This window comes from Saimiri boliviensis, chromosome 13 (genome assembly GCF_048565385.1).
Source record: "Saimiri boliviensis isolate mSaiBol1 chromosome 13, mSaiBol1.pri, whole genome shotgun sequence".
NCBI classification, from domain to species: Eukaryota; Metazoa; Chordata; class Mammalia; order Primates; family Cebidae; genus Saimiri; species Saimiri boliviensis.
In genome coordinates this window covers 13,505,627-13,533,470 of record NC_133461.1, presented here as the reverse complement: position 1 = coordinate 13,533,470, position 27,844 = coordinate 13,505,627, and the positions used below count along the sequence as shown (strand labels likewise).

The 27,844-nt window shown below is 35.8% G+C and overlaps 1 protein-coding gene across 3 annotated transcripts in view; it reads left to right on the top strand.

The window, feature by feature from the left end:
• Window positions 1–27,844, top strand: part of CDH7 (cadherin 7) — a 132,041-nt gene that overhangs the window by 45,259 nt on the left and 58,938 nt on the right. For all 3 annotated transcript variants that reach the window (XM_074383282.1, XM_039463772.2, XM_074383281.1), the window contains exons 3-5: window positions 15,057–15,351; window positions 19,192–19,311; window positions 27,004–27,171. In XM_074383282.1, coding sequence (XP_074239383.1) covers window positions 15,057–15,351; window positions 19,192–19,311; window positions 27,004–27,171 — 583 coding nt within the window. The remainder of the gene's footprint in view (window positions 1–15,056; window positions 15,352–19,191; window positions 19,312–27,003; window positions 27,172–27,844) is intronic.

The following is a 27,844-nucleotide window of genomic DNA, read 5'->3' as shown; positions in this document are numbered from 1 at the left end:
GTAGTGCAAGAGTGGAGTAATAAAATATCCTTTAAAGTTATTTTGTGTATGTTCTTGACATAGATTTTTAAGTCAAAATTTAATTTCTTCTGTTGTATTATCTTAACCAAATTTGCGAGCTGATATACACAGGAAATCACAGATCATCACTCCCAAGCATCCAGAAATGACCTCATCTTTTTTTCAAAACCCATTACTAAATAAATACTTTGAAATTATAGAAGAATTTTTTGGGGGGATACAATAGTCCAAACCATTCTAAAAACACTCCTGACTTTCTCAAGGTGGCATCACTGTGCAATTCCTTTGTGTCATGTTATCAATTATTTAAAAATAATGCAATATGACACACCCAGAACTCAGTCTCCCTTGCCTTGTGCAGTTCCTGGGATGTACAATATATATATGGTAGCTACTACATATTTATTTACTGGATCAATTATTTTAGTTTACCCATGTTTATTTAGAGGAGATGTACAGAGTTCCGGGAATAGAGGAAATCTTTAAGACTCCTTTGTTGAATCTGTTTTGTAGATGAACAAAGTAAAGATCAAGAGAAAGTACCGATGGCCCCAGATTGTCCAACATCAGAGCGACACAAGGGCATGAGGCCCCAAATCCCATGGTTCTTGTGTTGTGTTGCATAGCACAGGCTTGAAGCAGTTTTAATATCATGCTGACTTGCTTGAGTAATTCTAATTATGTTGCTGAAGAGGCTGTTTGATTCATCTGGAATCACAGTTCTGTGGATTAATAAATAACTGAATATACCTCTTTAATTTGATACTTGGGCAGAAGGAGTGAAGAATCAAACTATGAAATAAATGTAGCAATGAAACAAATAGGAAACCTATTACTGTTTTTTCTTTCTTTCTTTCTTTTTTTAATGGAGTCTCACTCTCTTGCTCAGGCTGGAGTGCAGTGTTGTTGCGGTCTCAGCTCACTGCAACCTCTACCTCCTGGGTTCAGGTGAGTCTCCTGCCTCAACCTCCCGAGTAGCTAAGATCAGAGGTGCCCACCCCCATGCCCTACTAATTTTTGTATTTTTAGTAGAGACGTTTCACCATGTTGACCAGGCTGGTCTTGAACTCCTGATCTCGTGATCCTCCCACCTTGGCTTCCCAGAGTGCTGGGATTACAGCCGTGAGCCACTGCGCATGGCTGAAACCTATTACGTTTAAAAAATCCAGACAGAAATTAAACGGCTTAAAATCTAAACAGAATTTTGCAGAAAGCCATCTTTCTTAAGCAATGGTGCTATTAATTCTCCCTTGCCTGTTCCTCAGTTTCATGATGGGGTCAGCTCTCTCCAGGAGGAGTTATTGGTGGCCCCGTTAATACCAGAGCAACCAATATGCAAAGACAAAAACAACAGCAAATCATGGTCAGTCTCTGCTAGGAAAACCAATATGCCTTTCCAGAGCCCATGGGATAATATTAATAGCTATTTGAGAATATTCTATTCTCATGTCAGCATAATTACTGACTTTATTGGGGTTATGACCTGTTTCTTCCACCTCATTCTCTTTTTCTCCCTTTTTCTTCCTATTGATTTCTGCCAATTTTATTACATTTCTTTATGAAAAAGTTTATCCTCAGGGCATTAAACACTACAGTCAAGATTGTTACTGTGCAGGAAAGCAGAGGATGGAAGTTTCTCTGGTTGCAGAGATGAGGCCCTGAGAGGGCTCAGAAGAGACTTTGCTTTCTTCTTGTATTTCTAAATAATATTTTGCTTAGAGAAGAAAACCTCTCTTAGGTCTCCTTTTCTTCTTCTTTCTTAGAAAAGAAAACCTCTCTTATGTCACCTGGGCCAGAATATAGTCTTATTATTCTTTATATCTGCTCTATTTTAAAAGAGACAATTACATATCCCATGGTGGCTCTTGTTATGTGAACAAGGTTTATTTTTCATTTAGGAAGCTTTAGTGTTTTGAAATTGAGATTATGTCAGAGATTTTTTGAGGTATGCTTTAAAAAATGTGTACCTCCTCAGCAAATTATTTCAGACGTGCTGCAGACATGCTTATTTTCCCTCTTCGATAGCTAGTTAATAAACCATTTTTCCTCTGCCTTTCAAAATGATAGCATCAGTACAGTGGAGGAACATTTTCCTCAAACTTCCTCTGTACTTCTTTCTTCTTTTCAGGCCAGTGGCTCTTACCTTTAGTATGTAATAGGTTGACCCAGGAAGCTTTTACAGATAAAAAAGCCTGGGACTATGGATGGACATTTTGATGGAATTATTCAGTAGTGTTGTCTGAGCATCACAGCTCTTGAGGGAGCATAAGATGTTCAACCCTTGGGATAGAGAGCTGAGGGGGAATGCATGCAGACTGGGTCCCTGGCTTCCCTGAGCTAAGGCAACTTTGCTGCTTTCTCTTTTCAAATAAAAAAAAAAAAAACAGCGTGAATTCTTCACGCTCTTGGGATTGGTCCATTCACAGTGTGAAGTTTCCATAAATCAAAGTATTTGAGAGCATGGAAAAATAAGAGTATGTCAGATATCTCCCGAAAGAATCAAGTGACACACTGCCTGGGGCTACAGCTTTGATGAGTTTTGCCACTCGACAGCCTCTGCTTCAGTGGCTGCTGCTTCTGATCAGCAAGGACACATCTCTCACCAAATTACATAAATGTTTCTCTCTATCACCGGTGCCTCTGAAGGAGTGAGCACGGGATGCATGAGTACCAAGAAGCCAAGCCCTGCGATTCAGTATTTACTGAGCTGGTAATGCGTGTGCATGCGGCAGGTCAGGTTACATAGGAAACAGACTTGAAGACAGGGATTTGCCTTTAGGGAATTTATTGGAGTGCGTTCTTGGAATAAACGCTTGTGCGGGAGAAAAGAAGAAAACAGGATTGGACAGTAAAAGTTGTTGAGCAGAGCAGCCTAGAACTTGGCTGATTTTGTGGGGACTTCAAAAGTCGGGAAGGGTCTTCATAGATGGGGAGAAGGAGCTTTGAAGGCTCACAGCGGACAGTCGTCATTGAATGTGATCTGTTCTTAAAAAAGATGCATTGACTTTGCTCAAGGTGGCTCTCTTCAACTGAGGACAATTTTTGGAAAGGACTTAGCTGAGACGTGTTGGCCACCAGCACACCAGTGTTTCATTTGGTGCGGCAAGGAGGGGATCTTGGAGGCTTTCATGACGTGCCTTAGAGTCAACCCCTTGCACCACTCACACCCACTTGCTTCATGTGCTAAGTTCAGGAAACAGCTCCTGCAGAAATATGTTAGGCCCTGTTTCCTGCTGGAATTCACAAGAAGTTTAAGAATCTCCAGGTTGCAAGTAGTGGTCATCACATCCCTCTCATCTCCAGCTCCTCCTTGGACAGGCTCTTTGACTCGTCCACTTGCCATTAAAATAGTCAAGAAAAAATCAAGAGACCCTTCAGTGCCCAGATACTAGCAGAAGCCCCTATTAAGTAACAGAAATCCACCTCCTTCTGATGATCAAGATAGGTTACACCTACCAGGATTGTGACACTTGGCCTAGTCTGCTAGTCCCTTGGTGCTCGGAGTCCCAAGAGAATGGAACATACATACCTTGTCAAGCTAGTAGAGTCACGCTGCTGGAGGAATGAGAAGCACACATTGGCCCCCAGTGAGTCAATAGGAGTGGGATAGGAAGGACAATCCCACTCTGATCCTTTGGTTCTTGGTCTTCAGTGTGCCTGGCTTCAGTGGAGGGTGGGTTTCAGTACATTAAGTAATAAGCTGAGTGAGAGCTGACAGATGCCAGCATGTCTAGCAGTTAGAGAAATGAGTGTTTCAGCTCTGGGGTGAAGATGTGCTGGGATATCTGTGATATACCAGTGGATCTCCTAGAGATGGTTTCATACTTTGTAATAAACTTTGAGGTTTAATTGAGATTGTGTAAGTATTTTGTTTTCCTTCCAAATCCTAACTTTTTATAAATATAAATATACAGTAATTGAAAATATTGATTTTGTGTGTGTGTGTGCAGACACAAATGATTTCTTTGGATTAAAGAGACTGTGCCTTTGGAATAAAGAGAATATGCTAACACAACGGGGTCATGGATGCTGTTGCTTTCAGTTCCTGCCCTTCCAGGAGTGTTTTCCCTACATTTCTGGCTCTGACCAACATTAACATCATGTAAAATATAAGCAGGGTATTTTGTTATTAATTGATCTTCCTAGACCCAGAAGGATGCTAAGGGCCTGAAAGTATCCCTGCTTCTTTATAATATGAGCTTGTTCTATACACAACATGTGATTGATATTAACACACTGTAACTTTGTACTATAAAATATACCCACAGTGAATACTCAACAAATTAGCTTCTCATTCTTTCAGGTTCCCCTGAAACATGAACTGTGGCAAAAAGGAAATTGTTTGCCCTCTGTCTCTCTCGTGAGTGATTGAAATAATTTTTGAGTGATTTTGAATTTAAGCATAGCTACTTTAAAAAAATCTCAACATATGCTATTTTATGGGTGCATAAATATACACTGCATGCTTTTTCTTCTGTACTGTTTTTAGTTAGAGAAGGGACAGTTCCATTTTGAGTAAAATATATAAAACAAAACAGAGTAAATTTTTTGTAGCAACTCTAGAAGACATTTTATTTTTAGATTGTTCTTTCTTTATTTTTTTGAGACAGAGTATCTCTCTGTCACTCAGGCTTGATTGCAGTGGTGTGATCATAGCTCATCACAACCTCCGCCTCCCATATTCAAGTGATTCTCCTGCATCAGCCTCCCGAGTAGCTGGGAGTACAGGCATGTGCCACCATGCCCAGCTAAATTTTTGCGTTTTTAGTAGAAAAAGGGTTTCACCATGTAGGCCAGAATGGTCTCAATCTCCTGACCTCATGATCTGCCCGCCTTGCCCTCCCAAAGTGCTAGGATTACAGGTGTAAGCCACCACGCCCAGCCAACTCTAGAAGACATTTTAAATTCAATATACTTAAAAGTAATTAACTATTTTCAACACTAATATTATTGATAAAAACAAGTTTGTGTGCTGGTGGTGTTATGTTTTATACTAGTAGTTTCTGACCTGGAGTGCTGGTTGAAAATAGATTTCTGATCCCATCTCAGAGAGATTCTAGTTCTGTAGACCTCAGGCAGGGCTCAAAAATTTGCATTTTAACCAAAATCTCACTTGATGTTGGAAACTAGAAACCTACATACTAAATTTCATAAAATAATAAAGTGATTAGCAAAACAGTATAAGATGAATAAACTATTTTAATCTTTAAATTTTTAAAATTTAAACATGTTTACAGAATATAGTTTATAATATAATTATGCAATAAGCCCTCTTTTTATAGATCTCCTGCCAAAACTAATTATTTTGTATTATACATTGCTGAATTCTGGGTGTTACTCAGGCAGAGTACACCTAGAAAAGAATTTATTTCATCTTTTAGTCAAGTTTATTCCAGAAATCAAGTAACTCCCTTCACTGTGAAACTAACTCTTAGTAATATCCTTTTTGTCCCAAATTAAATATCGTTTCTTTAAAAAGCATTTTCCTGGGCTCTGCTTGGCTTTCCTGCCGTATGATTTCTTGGCTCTCTTCGGGTGCTTTTGTGTGGTCACCATAATTAATGATTATTTGTTCAACCTTCTACACTGACAGTCTACCATACCATAAACTCAGCTACTTCATTCGAGATCGTATGCTCCCTCTTGTTATTCCTTCTGCTTTTCATCCACACAATAAGCCAGGCATATAGTAAATAGTCCATAGGTATTTTTAATATGTGATTAGTATATGTTGAGGGTGAAGAAACAAACAGGATAGATTCAGTTCATCAGGGCAGTCTAGTTTGGGCATCAGGATAGTGCAAATTATATCCATCTAGTCCACATAATAGCTAATGTGCACGAGATGTTGCTAATTTTAACATGGTACTTCAAATAGCTAAAGGGACACTTCTAATCTGTAATTTTTATGAAGATGCTAGAAAGGATGAACTAGACAAATACTAAACACCCAAAAGAGAATCATCAAGACCAACTTTTCTAAATAAATATTACCAAATAACACTGTATATACATACTTAACGATGGATTTGGAGTTAACTGTCAGAACCTCCTTACCAAGATATAATTTGTAAGTTTAAGAGTTGAATGGTTAAGTCACTATCTGCCCTCCTCTTGGCTAGCTCCCTCTCAGTTTGCCCTCTTTGTTCTGTGTTGTCTCTGACATTCTATGTTTGTGCATATCTTTGTCCAGACATTGGCTTCCATTAGGTCACATTGAACAAATATCATTCTTATATTAGAATTGAAAAGATATTTTAGAAAATTATCTCTTTAAATTATACACGTGTTGATATTTTCTCTCCTCAACCAAATGCATACTCTAAAATTTTATTTCCATTGCTTTAGCTGCTACTGTTGTTATTTTCTAATGGACAAATCAGTGCAGTGCAGAAAACTCCCAAGAAATGTTTTGCAAACACCTTATGCTATTGCCATCTGCAACATGTACCTGCCTACCTTCTCCAAAACTCCAGGTACAAAACATTGCACAAGTCTTAAAGATGATCTCTCAGATTGCTCTCTGCCTTCATTGTGGTGAGTATCTTCCAGGCATCTCTAATGTTATGACAGGGAAGAAGTGTTAGATGGAGTTTTGCCTCGAAGCATGCGGAAGAGTTTCCATGTAGGGCTTTTATTCACAGGCCCGCTGCTTCTCAATGGATCTGTGATGAAAGGAAGGTGTGCTTTGTTGTTGGTTGTGTTTTTGTGCACACATTTGTTTTTCTAAGAAGATACTGTACTATTGTCACTTGCTGCTAGTTTTCTAAAGTGAAATAAAAATAAATTTCTTAGATAAAAAAATCAATTTCCATTATTTTCATTATTGCACTTGGGTTCAACAGACATGAAATTCCTGGGTGAGCTTACTGTAACAAGTTGCTAAGCCGTTCCTCTCAAATTCCGTATTTATCTTAATTCAGACAAATAGACACCACACTTTGAGTGGTGATGCTTTTGCCTTGGTTATATACATTTTCTGCTCAAGAAACCTCATTGTAAAAAGTAAAATTAAAAGTTATTCTTTTGATAAAAAGCTGAGTCTCTCCAGGAGTTGCCTTTAAGTGCTTCTGGCCTATTTCATGGAGTTTATAACTAAGAGAGCAAGGTACTTTCCTATCCGGCGAGCCCTGAAGTAGAGAACATGAAGCATTCGCAGTTACGCTAAGCGGGGATGAAGCCTCAGCTTTAATTTTGATCATTAAGAATTCGACTGTAGGCGGATTTCTTAAGTTGTGTGAGAGTTTTGGATCTGGCCTGGAGACAGCAATCAGAGATAGGATGAGTGGGGTTTTCTTTAGGGAAGTGAATATAGCCGTGTGGAATAAAAAATGCTTTTTTATTCCACAAGAGTTGCTATCTCTTTGTCCCTGATGAGAAAGCCGTGGCTGTGAACATGAAGCTCTGAGTAACCATGTCATAGGCACAGATCTATGACTTTTTCACTCCAGAGCAAGACTGTTTTCCCTAAGGAATGAAGGTAATTGTATTACACCACTATATGGAAATTTGTCAATATGGATGTAAAGTTTCATTTTACAATCTTACTTCCAAGTGCATCATTTTATTTTATCTTCACTTCAACATTCAAAGCCAATTGTACATGCACAGAAATGAATCTATAACAAATGAGTAAAGTGGGACTCAAGCAGCACAATATAGAGAATAATGGAGATTCAGTAGCCATACCTGAGGCTTCTCTGCATTGACCTTCCAATTGGGCCATTCTGCTTCTAAGCAAATGGACTCTGACCCCCCAGAATGGATATTTGTCACAACTGTGTTACTGTGAACTGTTTCTGTGAAAAAAAAAAAAAAAAAAAAAAAAAAAAAAAAAAAAAACAACCAACAATGAGGAGTATTTTTTCTTTTTATTTGTTACTTAATAAAATTAATGATTTTTTGGGCAATATTAACATTACCTACACACTTCCTGAATTACATCTCTTTCCTTTATTCCTGTTTGTAAAGCAATTAATATCTTTATTTCTTAAGCCACACATCTTCACTAGAGATGCTTTACAAGCAAATTGTGTTCCATTATCTTGAACCACAATAATAATTATAAATTAGGAATACTTCAACCAGAAAGAAATGACTCATACATTTGTTTTCATCTATAACACTTCTTCAACAGCTTGCTAATTGCAACATATACAGTGTTATGTGGAAAATATTTACTAAAAGACATAATGAGAAAAGAAAACTTGTTTATAATATGTATATTCAGGTAGTTTTAAGTCTGCCAATTATTGTTTAAATCTACCTTCTATACTTATAATATTAACCATGTAAAATTTTAATAAAATTACCCTGCATGGTTTCTAATAATCTGGAATACACTTTTTTTTTTTTTTTTTTTTTGAGACGGAGTTCCGCTCTTGTTACCCAGGCTGGAGTGCAATGGCGCGATCTCGGCTCACCGCAACCTCCGCCTCCTGGGTTCAAGCAATTCTCCTGCCTCAGCCTCCTGAGTAGCTGGGATTACAGGCACGTGCCACCATGCCCAGCTAATTTTTTTGTATTTTTAGTAGAGACGGGGTTTCACCATGTTGACCAGGATGGTCTCGATCTCTCGACCTCGTGATCCACCTGCCTCGGCCTCCCAAAGTGCTGGGATTACAGGCTTGAGCCACCGCGCCCGGCTGGAATACACTTTTAAACTTTTAAAGTCAGTAATCTATAATAAGTAAATCAGTGGTAAAATTTACTTTTAATACTGTGCTAATATGTAATCTAAATCACTCTCAGATTGATTAACTTACTGCTCCAAAAACCACACTTCTTTCTTTGCCATCATTACTTCATTTTTTGACACAAATGCAATAGCCATGTAAGTTTTATTTATATTACAATGTATTCTTTCTTTTTTTTTTTTTGACATGACAAAAGCATGCATTTAATTTGATGCTTTGCAGAGATACATGACCAAAGTTGGGTGCATGACTTGTCTTTTGGAATGGTCCCAGCTGTTTATTTTTAAAGAAAATAAAGTAGAATTATTAATTTAATTAAAATTAAAATAATACAATGTATTATTTCTTATTCCAACATTCATTATAAGGAAGAATTTAATACAAAACTACAATTTTTGTCATCCTTAACTGTAAATAAGTCAGTGAGCATCACAAAGGCTTTAGTTTCTAGTTTTGTTTTATTAACGTTAAAGCTTTCACAATACATATTATCTCTTTCATAAAATTTCACCTTGTGTCGATAGATGGTCTTTTTGTGGCATGAAAATTTAGTATTTTTTTTCAAAGGCAAAAACATTAAAAAGTACAACTAACATGATAATAATTTCTACCTTTATGTACTGTATTCCACCATATCATCTCAAATAGCAGTCACAATTATGCAATGAAGTCCAAGGGTCGATATATATTTATCTCCATTTTACAGGGCTAAGTATCAGATAGTAAAGACAAGTCATCAGTAAGATCGAGGAAAGAAAAGTTGATCAATATATTGAATTAATTTTTTTACCTTTGTCTCCTAAATCGAGCAGTATTTTTTACTTTCAGACTTTTATTTAAGCAAATGGATTGAAGGTGCTAGACCAGGTAGCTCATATCATGTTTCCTCTGGTTATATAGATGTAAAAAGATCACCAGAACAGCAATGCATTGCTCTTTCGGTTCTGGTCTCTACCATCTTAAATTTAAAAGTAAGGCGAATAAAAATTTAGTGAAGGTAATGGAGTGGCATCCAAGTACATGCAAGCAGGTTTCAACCCTTCTTTAACATTCTGTGTGTATGTGTTTGTGTGTGTGTGTCTGTGTATTTGTGTGAGAGAGAATAAAAGGGAGAGAGAACGACAGTATCAAAGCTGTGGAAGCAGGAATAAGAAAGATGCCCGTTTCTACCAGGGCTCTGTCTCTTGGGGAAAACAAACATGTACGTGTGAAGGTACAAAATCACACACTAAGTGTTACCATGAGCAACAAAGCAAGGTATCTGAATTCCATCTATGTGGTTCAGAGGATTAGGGAGGACAAATCAGAGATAAAGGATGTTTTTTGTTTGTTTTATTTTTTTTTTTTAATTTAAAAAGCTATTGAAATTTAAGAGGACAGAAATGGAAATAAAACAAATAACTACTGTTTTATAAAATGGATTATACATTTACCCAATTTAATACAACAGACCGTTTATTAAGAATGTAGAACACAGTGATAAAAAGAACTTAGTTCTTAAGGAGTTTATAAATTAAAGTTAGATATAAAAATAAACTAGATTTTCAATATAAAGCAGAATTAAATGAATTCTGTCATAGAAATTGAAACAAGAAACAATAGGAAATAAATAGGACAGTTGTAAGACTTCAGGAAAAGGAACTGGCATGGAGCTGAATTGGATGTCAGTGAGTGTGTGTGTTGGGAAGCATGGTAATGCTTGCTAGGCTCAGGCACTGAGAACTAGTCCAGCATGCCTGTAGCATAGAATACACAGAATTGTGGTGGAGAAACAAGGTCAGGGAGATGGTATGGAGTCAGATTGGGACTCATGCCTAGAATTTTCGGTTAAATCCATAGATCATAGGAAACAATTAAATATATTTGGTGAGCATGCTGGAAAGGCCAAGGAAGAAGGATCAAGAGTCAGCCAAGTAATTGTTCCATTCACTTTGAAATTACAAAAGAGTTGATTCATCAGCAAAGATGTACTCTAAAAAAGATGTAGTCTCTAAAATGAGCATATACATAGCAATCGATGCTTCCTGGAATGTTCAACCACAATTGACTGGACCCCTGGGAAGCTACAGGCCACACCCAGGGGCTGATCCATCATGAAATTTCTTCAGAGCTAACATTATTGTGCAAATATGTGATATTAACCTAGATCAGTATTATGTTTCAGCACTCATCAATAAAGATACTCTTGTGGACAAAATCATATTTATTATTTATGTATTTATTTAGAGACAAAGTCTCAGCTCACCACAACCTCCACCTCCTGGGTTCAAGTTATTCTCTTGCCTCAGCCTCCTGAGTAGCTGGGATTACAGGCATGCATCATCACACCCAGCTAATTTCTGTATTTTTAGTAGAGATGGGATTTCACCATGTTGGTCAGGCTGGTCTTAAACTCCTGACCTCATGGTCTGCCCACCTTGGCCTCCAAAAGTGCAGGAATTACAGGTATGAGCCACTGCACCGGGCCACAAAACCATAACTAATGAGGGGTATGATATAATTGATGTTTTAGAGGAAATAATTTGATTATGACAGCCTAAACAATGTGAGTTACTAAAATTAAAAAGTAATTGAGGTGTTTTGTAATAGCCCAAATGAAAAGTTTGAAGATTCTAAACTAGGATTGTAGTTCAGAATGAATGAAAAGGGCTCCAGTATGATAGATACATGGCCGGGCGGTGGGTGGGGGGTGTGGGGTGCTCTATCAATCAGGAGCTGATGGAACTTTAATGGATTATTCAGAAATATATTTTAGGGTACGTGTAAAATGTGATTTGCATTAATGGTCTATGTAGTTCATGAGAGTCGGATATTTCTTACATATTAATACATGATGCTGACCTAAACACACTAGATTTACCTAATTGTACCTCTGCCTCCGCTCATCTTTTGCCTTATCAAGAACTAGGCTCAAGTAAGGGTTCTATGCCCCTCACTTTTTGTTCTGATTTGAAAAAAAATTTAATGCAAATAATTACTTTGAAGTCAAAACAAATACTTTAAAAAGGATTTAGGAACCCAGGCAGTAAAGGTAAGTTTTGTCTGCTTATGAATAGAGATTTTTTTGGTTATTGTTTAGCCTAATTTCAGGATCACATTTACAGGGGTATTTGTGAGGACAATAGACTTCGGCGATTCCTATTCTACCCCCAAATAGAGCACGAAGACTTCTCTTTGGTTGTGTTTTTATTTTGTTTATGTACTTGTTTACCATTTTATAGGATGATAGTTATTTGCTTTTGTCTTGGTCAAAGTTTTCAGAGGGGAGAGCAACATTTTTCAGTTTGGGTTGTAATAATTATTCACAAAGGTGTCCGTGTCTGTGTATGTGTGTGTGTGTGTGTGTCCATGAGTGTGCACATTGCACGGGCCTACATAGACACTTGTCAACTTAAGAACATGATTTGCTGTTTCTATACTTGGCAACATTTCTCTTCTTTGCTGAGAGTGTGGATTTCACTCCACCTATTAGGATTAGTATAATGCACAAAGTCTCACAGATTAAATGTCTGAATGCCTCAGATAATTATGTCCCCATCTGAACAATTCAAAGTTGGTCACTTTTAACCACAGATCCTTACAGTAACCTTGCAAGGACACGGAGTTTAGACTCCAAGCAATTTTCTGCTTGCGAATTTTGGCAGTGGTTACAAGCCTAGTGATAGTCCCAGCTGGGAGAAAATTGCCAGCGATGGGAAGAAGAATAAAGTTGAGGACTCCTGAAACGGGATGTTTGTGCTGTGTGTGTGGTAGGGGGTGGGGGGATGAGGCACAGGTAGGTAGTAGAAGAGAAAGAATTTGACTGTTGAGTGATTGGAAAAGCAAACAGTGTGAAGCTTTTACTTTTAAGTTCTGATGCTGTTAGTAATGGAGAACAACTGAGAAGCCCGTAATGTTCAATAAAACGCAGCATCAGAGCTCAGGTCGAACTTCACAGTCAGGGCTTACTGTGTGATTTTTATTGTAAATGAATTTATTTTATTTCTCGTACTTGGAATACCATAGGAACATTGTATCACCATGCCACGAAAACAGAGATCAGTTGGCAGGAATTAGGTAAATGAATCATAAAGTGAAAGTTCTTAATGTAATTTCAGTGTAGAAAAGCTTTGATTAAAGACATGATCCATGTATAACTGGTATTTCTTGTGCTCTTCTCGATATTCTGACGTTTCCTGCCACTGTCAGCAGTAACTCATAGATAAGTTGCCACCAGGTGCCACTCCAGAGGAGCACAGAGGAAGGTGACGGAGCATTAGGAGAGCTGCTTTGAACTTTTAGGTGGTCCGGGGACTGGAAGCTTAAAAACAACATATTTTCATCCATCATCTGCACTGGTCCTGGGAGTCAAGTGTTTTGCTATGTATTGTTGACTGTGGTGGAGTTTATTGTTATGTAATGGCAAGAAGGGACGCTTCTGGTAAATCATAAAATGCTCAGATGGAAACCATCTCGAAGCACTGAGGTTCTTGAAGGTCTGGGGGATGATCAGGTGGGGTTGGTTGCACATTCCTTTCTTTCCTTAAGTTCTCCTTTGCATCAGCACTTGAAGACCCTAGCACACAGCGCAGCAGTTCTGTCCTGGAGGGTGGATCTCTTTAGAGGGACTGGGAATGTGGGCTTTAAACCAGGCTGCCAGTTTTCATAAGCCTGGCTCTGCCAGAGAGTTGGCTGGGCCACTTCAGGCAAGGTTCTTAGCCTTTCTCTACCTCAGTTTCCTCATTTGCTAATAGGATTAAGGGCAGATGTGAATATTGAATGACTTACTATGTAAAGAATGTTTTACCCATGTAACGAACCTTCAAATCTTCACGTGTACCTCTGAACCTGAAATAAAGTTTTGTTTTTAAAAGAATGTTAAGCATAGTGACTGACATCTAGGAAGTTCTTAATAATTCAAACTATAATAATTCTCATGTTTCACCCTTTGTATTATAAATTAGGGGGAGATACATATATAATAGTAACCCTAAAAAGGACTTAAGAAAGCTAAATAATTCACAATAGCTCAAGAACACACCTTTTCCCTGAATAAACATGTGGAATAGGATCCACTAGACAATTTCACACTGAAAAAAAATTAAATTATAACTTGTGCCAGAGATTAATTTTTTTGTATTACTTAGGCCTGACTAAAAACTACAGAAACCAAAAGTTAAATGAGGTATTCAAGTACTTGGAAGCAGAGGATAAACACAGATGTTAAGTGCAGTGGAAGAGTCACTTACAGAAATTCAAGGTGTAAAAGGCTATGTCCGTAACAGCTACCAAGGAAGGATGAGAATGCACTGTGCCCATACTTTCCTCGGTGTTTTTTTCCCCATATTTTATATATTTTTAGCACCTTGTCTTTTAAAAATGCAAATATAGTTCAGTAGGGCAGTGAAAAGCTTTATTGTTTGGTAAATTGGGTTTTTACATTCGTATTAACTAAAGTCCAGAATGATGGCAGTTATAGAGGGCGAAAGATTGTTGAAATGACAGATTGAGTAGTGTGTTTCTCAGGTGATGAAGTTCAGGGAAATGTGTAATTACGTCTGAGTTTCCTGAGGTTCCTCTGTTCAACATAATGTTCTGACATACAGCAGGGACAGTTCCAGATAGGAAATGCAAATCGGGATTTGCTGCCCCTGCTGCTGATGCTGTGCTTAATCATGCAAATCTAATGCAGTTCTTGGTATTTCAAGAAAGGTTTTAGTTGAAGTCCCATGCACGTATTGATTTAAAATTCCTACTTTAAAGAGCAGTGCCATTTTTTTCAGCTCCAAATTTTAAAATATGGGATGGGATCTGGAGACAGACTTAGAGACTGGACATCCAGCCAGACTTGTTAATCACAGAAAGGAGTGGGAGGAGTGGGGACAGGGCAGGGAGGAGGAAGAAAAGGACACCCTTAAAGAATGTGGGGGTGTCTAAGAATATTAAATGGCATATTAGAACTAGATTTACAAGTGTTCTACAGAAAGTTTCTTTGCTTGGAATAGATCAATCAATTATACACGTTTATTGAGTGCCTGCTGTGTTCAAAGAAGGTGGCTAACACTGGCAAGAACAGATCAAATCAAAAGTAACACTACAAACAGCTCCCAACTTTGGGAATGATATAAAATACCTTTGGAAATGAGACTGTTTACAGGCAGAAATGAAATTGTCTTGCTCACAAGTACCAGCTGACACATTCTAATAGCCTTTCTGCTGTGCACAATAAGCATTCAGCTTATCTTTCCAAGAACAATAACATTTCATGTACTGCTGCCTGACATAAGAATTATTTTTACATATCTCCATATCGCCGACTCTCTTGTAAGTTAATCTCATCTCACATGAATTTTTCACCAGCTCCACTCTGATGTTGATAAAGGAGATGGTTCCATCAAATACATCTTGTCAGGCGAAGGGGCAAGTTCCATTTTCATTATTGATGAGAACACTGGGGATATTCATGCCACCAAGAGACTGGATCGTGAGGAGCAGGCCTACTACACGCTCCGAGCTCAAGCACTTGACAGGCTCACCAACAAACCCGTGGAGCCCGAGTCGGAGTTTGTCATCAAAATTCAGGATATCAACGACAATGAACCCAAATTTTTGGATGGCCCATACACAGCAGGAGTTCCTGAAATGTCTCCTGTGGGTAAGTAAAGAGCACTCTGCTTTTGTAGCTTGTGGCTGATTTGGGAGGTTTGTATTTAAAATTAAATCATCATTAAATACTGAAAAAAAAACCGAACACCAAAAAAACACTAGTATGTGTGTAGCAACTGTCCGTTAGGGTTTAGGGAACGTTTGAGACATGTTGGTAGCCAGTATCCATCAACTTAACAGTATTTATTTGTATGGACAATTAGGAAATTGTTTTTATGTATACAGCTATTTCAGTGTTTTCAGGAAATTACTTTAATCTTACATTTTTTTCAACTTGATATTTATTTATATTTTTAAGTGATTACAGTGAATCCTCAGAAGTTAACAAACAGAATTCTTCCAGACACAGGCCAGTGATGATCTTTTACTTTTTTTTCCCATCATATTAAGATACTGATTCATTATCCTAAACACCTCTCTGGGGCCAATGTATCAATAAGACCGTTGATGGCTAGCCAGGCTAATATGTGGACTGGCTGGTCTATTTAATTGTAATGAGTATCCTTGGACCTACAAATGGCCATCCACATGTCACCACTGTTTTTTTTTTTTTTTTAATTTTACGTTTAGGGATACATGTGCAGGATGTGCATGTTAGATGGGTAAACCTGTACCATGGTGGTTTGCTGCACAGATTATCTCATCACCTATTAAGCCCAGCATCCCTAAGCTGTTTTTCCTGATGTTCTCCCTCCTCCCCTAACCCTCCGACAGGCCCCAGTGTGTGTCGTTCCCTGCCATGTGTCCATGCCACCCCGCATTTTCAAAAATTTCTCCAAACACTTAAATGCGTGAAAATTTGTAGTGAATTTATAGCAATGGTAAGGAGATAACATTTGGAGATATATATTTAAAAAGTGAAGGCTTTTTTTATTTAAAGGCCTTTTGTCATTGCACCATTACTAGAAAGATGGCAAGTAAAGAATTCTAGTGTGTATTTTATTTTTATCTAATAATAGAAATTCTTTTTTTTTAAATTTCATTTATCCAGATACTTTTGGAATAGTTGATAGCCAGTATGTAATTTAAGTGTAGGCAATCTTACGAAAAATAAAAATAAAAATATATGAAACTGGATGAGAGATGGATTGATTTATACATTTATTTCCTGCTTTTTCTAATACTGAAATAGGAAATTTATATAAAATAATAATGGAAGTTATATTTTAGCACATGAGGATTTTAACCAATGTGATTTATTTAAAAAGAAGGTCATTCATGCAATCAGCATTACCAAGACACGGAGGATTGGGGTTGCAAGATGTGTATCGTGTGCTCTTTAGGGGATCACATTTCAGTGGCCCTAAATTTCTGTTCCTATTAGAAGAGAGAGGGGAAATTATTTGGGTCACTACCATAGCTCTAACCTCTAGAGGAAAAGCAAATGATGAGACAGAAGATCAGTCCTTGTGGACGGTAAGAATTTGAACCACAGTGGCACTATCTTACTATAGTTAGCACATGTGTAAGCATTGCTGGCATTTCTGTGACCAAATAGATGTATTCACACTTCCTCACTACTGTCCACACCTTCCAAGTGCTTCCTGCTGCTCTTTGCTTACCAATAAGAGCAGCAGGCATGGTAACTGTTAGAAGGTTTTGGAGGATTTTGAAAAAAGAAAGGGCCTATTTTCCTCCCCAAATTAGTAATGTTTAGTAAAACAGGAATTTTTGAGACGTGTTTGAGCAATTCAATTCAACTTCATACTCCAATTCTCATGGACATTTGGTGGTTTTTCGTTGGTTCACTAAGGTTTTCCTTTCCTACATAGAATATAGCTATGCAAATTGGGTACATGTGAACTTTTGTTTTAGAAGCTAATAGTACACCGTCATTTTGATTTTGATAGTACTGTGACATCAAACGGCATGACTATTATGCACACTTAAATAACGTATGTTGCAAATAAAATAACAGGTTATTTACATGTACACAATAGTCATGCCATTTCATATTACAGTACTTAAATAATTTATATTTAAATTATTTTCTTAGCTGATTCAAATGGGATCGGAACTTTTTTAGAAAATTATTTTCAGATGTCTTCAGGGTGTACTTGACGCCTAATCAGACCACTAAGTTAATATAAAAACTGGAACATAGAACATGGAGTATCTAAACTGCATAACACATATTGTATGAACTTACAGTTTATCAGACACTATAGTTAAATTGCTTAAGCCTAACCATGTGTAGTAGCCATCAAACAGTTGAAATATACCATGCAAGCTATCGGTGTTTAATATTCAGGGATATTTTATTTTATTGGATGTTAACTAATCATAAAATTTTAAAAACACTAGTAAACCTTTAGGATACTTTATTGCCAGAAGAACATAGACAGGCATGGAAAGTTTAAATTTGTTTGTGAATATGTGTGTGTATTTAGTGTGTGTGTCTATATACGTTAAATGAGATAATAAACTTTTCAGAAAAAAAACCTGTTTTATTGTCCACAGCCAAACTTACTGAAGTTTAGTTTTTATTACTTGCTTTAAAATTGTTTACTTTCTTTTAAAATGAAGTAGCAAAATCATATTTAGTCATAGTACCAAAATAAATATTGTAAGGGTGATGCAGATAGAAGAAAGAGAGACCATAATGTAATTTATTATAACATTAAAAACATTCAAACTTTAATTCTTAAAAAGATTTTAGAATATGCATGATTTGCCGTCTTGGCCCTATCAGATATCCACAGAGCACAGTCATCTCAGTCCATAAAATTAAAAACTTCAGGATTTTAAGGATAGTGTTGTACACTTAACTTTCATAATTTCTACATAATTTTAAAGCAAGGAAATAGATATAGAAAATAAAGTAGATTTATAGCAAAATGTGCATTACTGACTTAAGAGATTTAGAAAGAGATATTTACATAGAAATAAATCTAAAAAATATGTTTGCTTTAAAATGTCATATTCAGGAAATAATTTAAAACAAACTAGGACTTTAAAGAATACATAAAGAAAGGGACTTGTTCCGTATTTAAAATATAGGTTAATTACTAAATAATAGTATATAATTTAATATATAAACTAGGCAAACATGGGCCTCTAATATTTTAAAGATTACATTCCAAATGGAAAAAAATAACAGATTGGAAGAAATGCTTTCTATATTTAATGTGTGAATATATAGTAAATGAAGAAAGAATACAACATTTCATCATATGTAATAAAGAAAAAAATATTGATACACTTTTTAAAGTTGCCATGGTTTTTCTCTTTTGGAAGGGGTTTGGTATAAATTTTCATTTTCTGTCTTGTTTTTAAATCAAATGCTGGAAACAATAAAACAATTCTCAAGGAGATAGGGTAGCCACATTTGATCCAGTGAGGTGGATCAAATCTTCTTTGTCATTTAATGACATTTTGATGTCTGTCTGGGTCTTCCTAACTATGACAGTTGGATACCCGCAATAACTGGACTGTCCAAGATGCTACTGTCCTGCTGCTTTCCGGACAGTGATTGAGTCTGCTAGAAGCTGCGTTTGATGAAAAGGTATTACCTGAGCCCCATGGAAGAGACGCCTAAAATTTCAGTCCCATCTGATTTGGACTATATCCCAGCCTAATGGGCATCATTGATGGTATTTTTGCCAGAATGTTTTCTTATCCCTTAAATATTTCAAAGGTTTTGTTAATATTTATCATCTCTTTAGGGTTGGTTTATTAAAAAATACTGTATCAATTTTTTATGTGCCTTGAAAAAAGATAAATGAAAAATTTCAAATAAGTTTAATGTGGAATCAGTAACATTTTTGAGTTATTTTGTTTTGTGGCATTTGGAAGTTTTTAATTCAGTGGTTTTTGGATTGGCATCTAGGGACCTCAGTTGTACAAGTGACAGCCACAGATGCTGATGATCCTACGTATGGCAACAGTGCCAGAGTGGTCTACAGTATTCTGCAAGGACAGCCATACTTCTCAGTGGAGCCAAAGACAGGTAAAAATTGAAATGTGACATTCTTGTAAAGCATAATTTATACGTTGCTTAGAATTAATATAAGTTATTATTTGTAAATACAGTTGGCACTAACATACTATTTTATTATGCTTTTTAAAAATAAGTTTGAAAGAATGTTATATATTCAAAAGTATTTCAGTTTCTGTCCCCTGAATGCTTAGGAAATTTTTGATTATTTACCTCAGAGTTTTACTTGTATTTTTTTTAATTCACATGGGAAATTATACATGGTAAGTTTTATATTTCAAGCAGAAACCTCTCTGCCATGTAGTATAATAGGTAGTAGTTTCAGTTTATTCTTCCAGATGTTACTTTTCTCAGGGAAATTAGTTTAAACATAACAATTAGGGTGATGATCTGCTAAATCAAAAACTAAATTAAATGTGTGTGTGTGTATATATATCACACATATATATTTATATACATATATATTTTTAATTTGGGGGAACAGTTTTTGCTGAGTCAAAAAGTGGTATGGATAGAATATGTAGTTGGTTTGTTCTGTTTTGTTTTTAAGCTGAAACAGTTTACATAAAGGCTATAACATGGAACATTGTTACCTTGGATATTAATTGATATTTTAGTCCACTCAGTTTTTCTGGTCCTATGTGTGTAGGGAAGGGTGGGTGTATGTGCATATTGTTGGGTGTGTGTTACTGATGTTTTTAAACACTGTGAAAATCCAAGTTTTTTCTTTAAAAAATATTTTTGCTTTTATCAAGGAATGAAAATTCAAATATATAAATTTATGGTTATGAATATTAATCAGTACCTATAATCCTAAATGAATATTTTAATGCTCTTGATTCTGTTTTCCATATCTACAAAAAGGGCAGTATTAACTTATTCTAAAATCCCTTCAGGGATAAATATTTTCAATGCCTTTTCTGAATGACCATTGTACTGTGCATGAACAGAGAAGTAAATTTAATCTTAGCTCATTTGTTAAAGCTTTCATAGAAATGGAATGCATATTTTATACTAGTGTAGTGATAGGGCTTGGAAACCACATGCAAAGTCTAATAGGGAAGAAACAGTCATGATTAAGCAAGTATTAAAGGAGAATTAAATGAAAGTATTTGATGTGTGATATGAATCCTGTTAATGTGGAAAGTGTGCTTCTGTTTGACTGAATGATAGATCTGAGAAACCTAAATTCAAACACCCACTTCTTCCCTTATATGCCTACTCTTAGCAATTTGAAAAGACATTGACAAGTTTCTGACAATTTTCTCACAATCATACACTCCTGCCTTATATAACCTGTCCCAAAATAGCATGTATTAAGTCCAACGATGAAATACTTTCTGCTACCAATGATTGGCTTGTGATTTTGGCTTTGCTGCAGAATAACAGGATTTTCATATAACTCTATGGAGATAAAGCTTACCGGTTGATCAGCTAGACAATAGTATATGTCATAGGATTACATTATTAATACTTCAAACCTGATTTTAATTTCAGAGTTGAAAGGACTGTGTGTTACTTTTTTAATGCTATAATTATGGTAGTCACCAGAACTTCTTTTTCCATGGTCTTTAATTCAGAGATATTCTGTACATCTTTGTCCTTTGCTAATTTATAATATTTTGGGTACTCTTTTTGGGAGAAAAAATAAATTACATTTTTTTTTTCTGACCAAAATGGAAAGTTTTCAGACCTAAAGGACATGGAGAGTTGTAAATTAAGGTTCTGTTAGTCCTGTTAGTCTTCCTTTCCTGGTTTCTGTCTGATTCATTTATATGTGAGAAATAACATTATTTCCACTTCAAATCTAAGGGTTTTGGGGGAAGAAAGTAAAATGTTGACAGGAAAAATGTTGAAATTATGCTAAATAAAAATTATGTAACCATAGGCATAGGTCATCACCGTTAGATGCATTACTATAAATTTCTTCTTCGCAATTTCTAAGAAAATAACATGACTAAAACCTCAGAGCACAAATCTCATCTATAGCACTATTTGCAGCCCAAATGACCAGAGGGTAACTATATTTTCTGTGTTAATTTCTCCTTGCCCCAAGCTAGAATGTGAGTAATTGCAAAACCCAGTGTTAACAGTTGACTTTAGCAAACAAGGTAGCATGGCATCAGAAACAAGATAAAACAACATTCCCTTGGAACTTCTCATCACCTATCTTCATAACGTCCATAAACTTACCAGGAGATTATAGACATTACATTTATTCCATCAAATGTACTCCGGATGATCTCTAAGGTGTATTTATTTATTTTTCAACCTGCAAGCAAATAGATACCTTTTTTGGTTCTATTTGATATATGGCAGCACTGGCTACCTAATTCACAGCTTAAAAAGAACATGCAGGCCCTTTGTTCTTAAATGATTAAGGATTTAAAGACATCATCAGCAGAGCTTTTAACTAAGTATGGGGTCAGTATGACTGCACAGGTCACCTGGCCATGAAGCAAGCCTTGGAAAATGGATTGAATGTTAAACATCATTTGTCATTTAGGAGTTCTCTTTTAGACATAAGAAGTATGGCTATATGGTGGCGACATTATGTTACATGCATACCTATTACATTGTAATTTTTTGTGTGTGGTATTGTTTTAACATACGACCCTTCCAACTACAGTCGTTGCACACGTCTGGTTCTCATGCTGTGCAAGGGTGCTGCCTCTTGAAGGCTTGCTGAGGACATCCCCCACAAATTTCAAGAAGAGTCCCTTCCTCAATGACTCTTTATTTGCTGTCAGCACTGGAATTCTTTGATACTCCAGTAGCTTCCACCTTTACCATTTCACTGTTGTTGGCTCTTCTCCCTCTTTTTATAGCTTTCCTATATCTATACTACAGATACACAAGCAAAATAATACAGAGCTTAGGGACAAAATTTAGAAAGAAATAGAAACTCATTAGCAGATTTTTATCTTATGTGTAAAAGAAAACGGGCATTCACAAACTTTCATGATTTTAGTTTTATAAATATTTTTCCCCCAAGAGTTTTCTCATTTAATTAGTAACATAGCTTTTGCATAGCCAGGGCTGTGCATTCCCTCATATTTGATTTACTGCTGATAAATATCAGTAATAAGAGTACCATACTTGATTTTATTGCCTATTATATGAAATTCATTTATAATTTATATTCTAGTATTTAAACTATTATCATCAAAGGATATTTTTAAAAACAGAAGGCAAGCCTGAAATATTGTGCTCATTTCAGTTTCTAAGTTCCTTTGAAATTCAACTTTCAAGCATCCTATTTTTTTGAGTTGAAACTGCTTTGTTCAGGATGCGTTTCCTCATGCCTCACTGTCTACATTTGCATCAAAGGGTGTTTCTTGACCCCAATGTATATTCATCTCTGTAGTTCTACATATATGTAATATAAGACTTCACAATGTATTGCACTCATAATATTTTAAAAATCTAAACTGGTATATTTATTTTCACAGTGCAATTCAAGTCTCAAAGATACACACACCTAAGAATGTCTGTACATCCCATTTTCCATTCTATTTCTAATTTACTTTTAATGAACTTTGTATATTATAGGTTTTGAGTTTTCTCCTTTTTAATTTCAATATTTATCAATATTTTACATTACAGAATGAGTTGGGTTTATTGCAATTGGTGAATTACTCCGACAGGAGCCCTCCCCAGGAAAGAAGGTGGCAGTTAGGACTCAGAATAAATTTACAAAAGTGATCATTGTTATCCAGTCAGAATGTGCATGGGGGAGTACTCTCACCTATCGCATAATAGCTGATTATATTGCATGAAAATATTCAATTGTGTCTTCACTAGCAAAACATTATATTGGACATATTTTCCTGAATATGTACTTTATTTCTAAATTCCATGTAACAGAACCCTCATTTATATAATGAAAAACAGAATAAGGTAATCTTGGTAAGAAGCATCACTGAGATATTTTAAATACTCAGAATACATATTGACAGAAACTGAGTACATGAATACGTATTCAGTTCATTACCAGTTATATCTATTATTCTCATTCACTGGGAAATAATCACACAAAAATAATTATCTCTAAAGGAGTTACCAAGAAGGCTAACATGTTATCCAATTAGTTCTGTTAAAGGTAAAGCAAACAGCCACTACATGTATTTTAAATGACTTTATGCTGGTGCATGATTCTCCTGCTCATGTCTCAGTGGTGCTCCCTTCACTGGCTGCTCCATTTTGGTGATGGCCATACCAAATGGCTTTAGTTGATTCTTGGTCCTTATGAGGTAGGAGACCAGCAGGACTTATTTTCTGGTCAAAATCTTGCTTACTAAAACAGGATCTATTCCAGACAGGATGAAGTAGAGAAAATGGCAGGAACAAGCAGATGTTGACAAAAGCGATCCCTAGCTGCCCTCACTGGCATAAGACACTCCCCTCAGTGCCATGACAGTTAATAATTAACAGGGCAACAACTCAGAAGTTACTACTTCTTTCCATTGCAATGACCCAGAAGTTACTGCCCCCTTCCCTAGAAATTTCTAAATAATCTTCCCCTCAATTTTCATCGACCCACCCCTTAATTTGCATGTGATTGAAATTGAGTTTACGTAAGTATAAATACATTTGCCAAGAAACCATAGATTGCAGAGTCTGGGCATACTGCCTGTTAGTTAGCACTGCTCCACAAAGAGCAGTCCCATTTAATAAAACTTGTTATTCAAAACCACAGGATTGCCCTTGAGTTCCTTCTTGGGCAAAGCAGAGACCCTCCCAGGCTAAGCCCCAATTAGGGGCCTTGCTTGTTTGGTATCACTTACCTCTTGATATATATTAAGTAAATACAAGCTGTAAGGAAACCAATATCTTTAATGTCTAATTGTATGGTTTTAGAATTCGTAGAGTAGTTATAGACAATAAAGGCTGTAATGAAGAGAGGGGAGCATAAAGGGTTTGGGAGTTGGAAGTGCCGATGACCCAGGTCCTGGTTACTGAGAGAAGTAAACTTGTTACTTCCTCAGTTAACAAGATTCCTGAGAAAGGTGGTTCTGCAATATTGAGATTCCCCTTGGAATGGTAGTCCAGTCGAAGTGATATCCAAAAATGTTGATTTAGTTTTAGTGTGGAAAATCCTAAAGGATTGAGCCCTCACGGTGTGAATATCCCCAGCCTCTGTTATTAATATTTGGGTTCACGTGGTTGCCTAGATTCTTGAGGGTAATTTAAAGCTTGAATATGCAGAACCTATGCTCCATTGCTTCCCTAAAATGTGATACATTTCAGAAATGGCTCTTGTCTGTTACGTGGAGTACATATACCAAATTTTTAAGGAGATTCCATAGTAGCAGAATATGCTTTAAAAAAATCATTTGAGAATGATAGGATATTAGATTATCAGAATTTTTTTCCTATACTTAGAAGCAGTTTTTGAACAATAGCAATATAAGTTTATGTTTTACATGCACAATGCTTTTTGTGAACATGGATAATAAATAAATGAAAAGTTCTGAGTTATGGTGTCAGATGTTATAGCCATAGAAAAATTCTGATTCAGGCGGGGCACGGTGGCTCAAGCCTGTAACCCAGCACTTTGGGAGGCTGAGGCGGGTGGATCACGAGGTCAAGAGATCGAGACCATCCTGGTCAACATGTGAAACCCCGTCTCTACTAAAAATACAAAAAAAAAAAAAAAAAAAAAACTGGGCGTGGTGGCGCGTGCCTGTAATCCCAGCTACTTAGGAGGCTGAGGCAGGAGAATTGCCTGAGCCCGGGAGGCGGAGGTTGTGGTGAGCCGAGATCGCGCCATTGAACTCCAGCCTGGGTAACAAGAGTGAAACTCCGTCTCAAAAAAAAAAAAAAAAAAAAAAAAAGAAAAATTCTGATTCACAAAACCTAAAATAGGAGCCAGTGTCTTTTCCAAAGAACCCATAGATAGAATTTTTTTTTTTTTTTGCTAAGTCTGAGTGACATAAAATTATCGAATATTAAACTTATGTAATATTGTTATCATGCATGAAAATCTCACAGAGTTATATGTATCCAATTGGTCAAGACTAGACTTTACTAGTTCGATCATATGGTGGTAACAATTTTCTCTCTGCATGTGTATTCATATACACAATTATATAATACATGACAAAACACAAATGAAATCCAATGTATGAGAATACTTTTCCAAATTTAGACAGTTTTTACTTAAAAGTAAAAGCTAGCAAATGCCATACAAGTAGAAATCTATTATTAGTGAGTGTTCTTATTTCAAATCAACTTTTCCCAATTATGTTATTCTTGTCAAAAATATGTTCAATAGTTGAGGCATTTGGAAATTACCTTTCCTACCTGCATTGATTTGCAAACTTTGTGATGATTTCTGCCTTGGAAATGTGTTATTTATAGGCTCACTTATAAAGAGACAATTAGATGTGTGAAAAATAAGTGAGAAACTTTGACTACCAGTACTTCTATCTTTACAATGTTTTATTTCCTTTCAGAAATAATTCCACTAAGCAAACCCATGAGATGAGGCTACAGTGTTTCCTTTGTGGATTAGTTAAGTGGTTATAGACTGCTCTCCATCACAATAAATGAACAAAGATAACACACATATCGATATTAGAAGGAAAAATCAGAGATGAATAGAATTTTTTAAAACATAAAAATAAGTGGGACTTAACTAAAAATAACTCATTAATACTTTTCCATAAAAATGAAATACATTTTGGTCATATTCAAAATAAGCAATGCTCAATCTTTGAAAAATGAGTTTTAGGAATAATAGCAAATAATAACAAACAGAAAAACCAGAAAAGAAAAGATGGAGATATTTATGTTACAGAACTCTCAGACCAAGTTTGTTTATGTTTGATGACAGTATTAGGGAAGTCGATATTTGCTTTGTTTTAAACTAGAGTTTATAGAAATTTTGAAAAACAAACATGAAAAATCTATAAAATCATTTTGGCTCTAAGAAGAATATCTGTATATTAGATGCTTATAACCTGGACCTAATTTGTATGTGATTTTTTTCATTTTTATTATAATATTTCAAAGATCAATTTTAAAGTGTGTAGACAGACGTAAGGATTCATTGAAAGTGTTACTTAAAGTCAGCCTGGATTGCTGTGACAGTAACATCTAACTGCAGTTAATGTATTAGAATAAATGAATAAGTTAAAAATATAAGCAACCTGGACTACTCAAGTAAGTGTAATTTATATGCTTAAAATATGGATCTGTTGCTGATATATGTGTGTGTTTGTGTTTGAGAGCTTGTGTGCTCAGATTTAAACAAAAATATTGTTGCTAATGATAGTGGAAATACTATTTAACTTGAAAACTGATAATAGGTGGTTATACATTTTTATAAGTTGTTGAGATGGAAGAAGAAGACAAGTTCATTGCTGTGCACTGGCACAGGTGACTGTCCATTATTCTAGGTAAAAGGCCATTTTATTTATTTATAAACTGTTGTTTCATTGACCACTTTCCCTTGAAACCTAAAGATAATCCTTTTTATCCAGTATTGAGAAAATCAAGTTAATAATGTTTTCTCTGTTTTGTAACATTGTGTAAAACTATCGTATTTCTTTGATCTTTAATGCATAGTAAAATAATTTAAAGTAAACAAAACTACAGAAAGCAACAACTCAAGAATGATCTGCTACTTGTATCAGTATTCTTTGTTAGTGTAAATGCAGTGATTCATGATGCATTTTACTGGGATTTGAAATTTTACAGGAGTCATCAAGACTGCCCTTCCAAACATGGATAGAGAGGCTAAAGACCAGTATTTGCTTGTTATTCAGGCAAAAGATATGGTTGGTCAAAACGGAGGACTGTCAGGAACTACATCAGTCACTGTGACCCTAACTGATGTCAACGATAACCCACCTCGCTTTCCTCGAAGTAAGTTGTTTTCTTAAGGGATACAAGTGTGATAACTTTCCCTGAAAGTCATAAAACACAGCTATAATTTATTTCAAATATTTCTAAAGCAAAGAATTATCTTACTTCATTCTTCCAAATTTGCATTTTGTTAGAGACATGATTTTGATGTTCAGCAATATGGATTGTAATAGTATTGAGCAGAAGTAGAAGCCATCATATATTTGCATTACTACTATCTCAAATGTAGTAAGATTTTTTTCCTTCATCCACATCGTGAATACCAGACAATTATTAATTGTGTTTATGTATTAGTCTTTTTTCTAAGACTTTTTTTATATTTTGTAAATTATAAGGTTGTTGCCAGTTAATAATATTCAAATATGTTTTATTCATTCTTTGCACTAAAATACTGCTTTATTTTTGAAAATCAGAAAAGAGTAATAAATATTTTCATCTTTTCACTTCACACTTTTTTAAGCCAGTTCATTCACACTGAGTGTTCTTTTAGCAGCTCCCCACATCTTTCTTGTACAAACATTCAGTGTTTTAAAAATCAGTCTAAAGAACTGGAAATTTGTCTTTTGTTTCCCATTACTGTAGTATAGTTTTTATTAAAAAATAAAAATAAATTAAGCTAAGATGATGCCCAAATAACCCAGTAGTATAACTTTTTATTGGTTAGCTTGGTGTA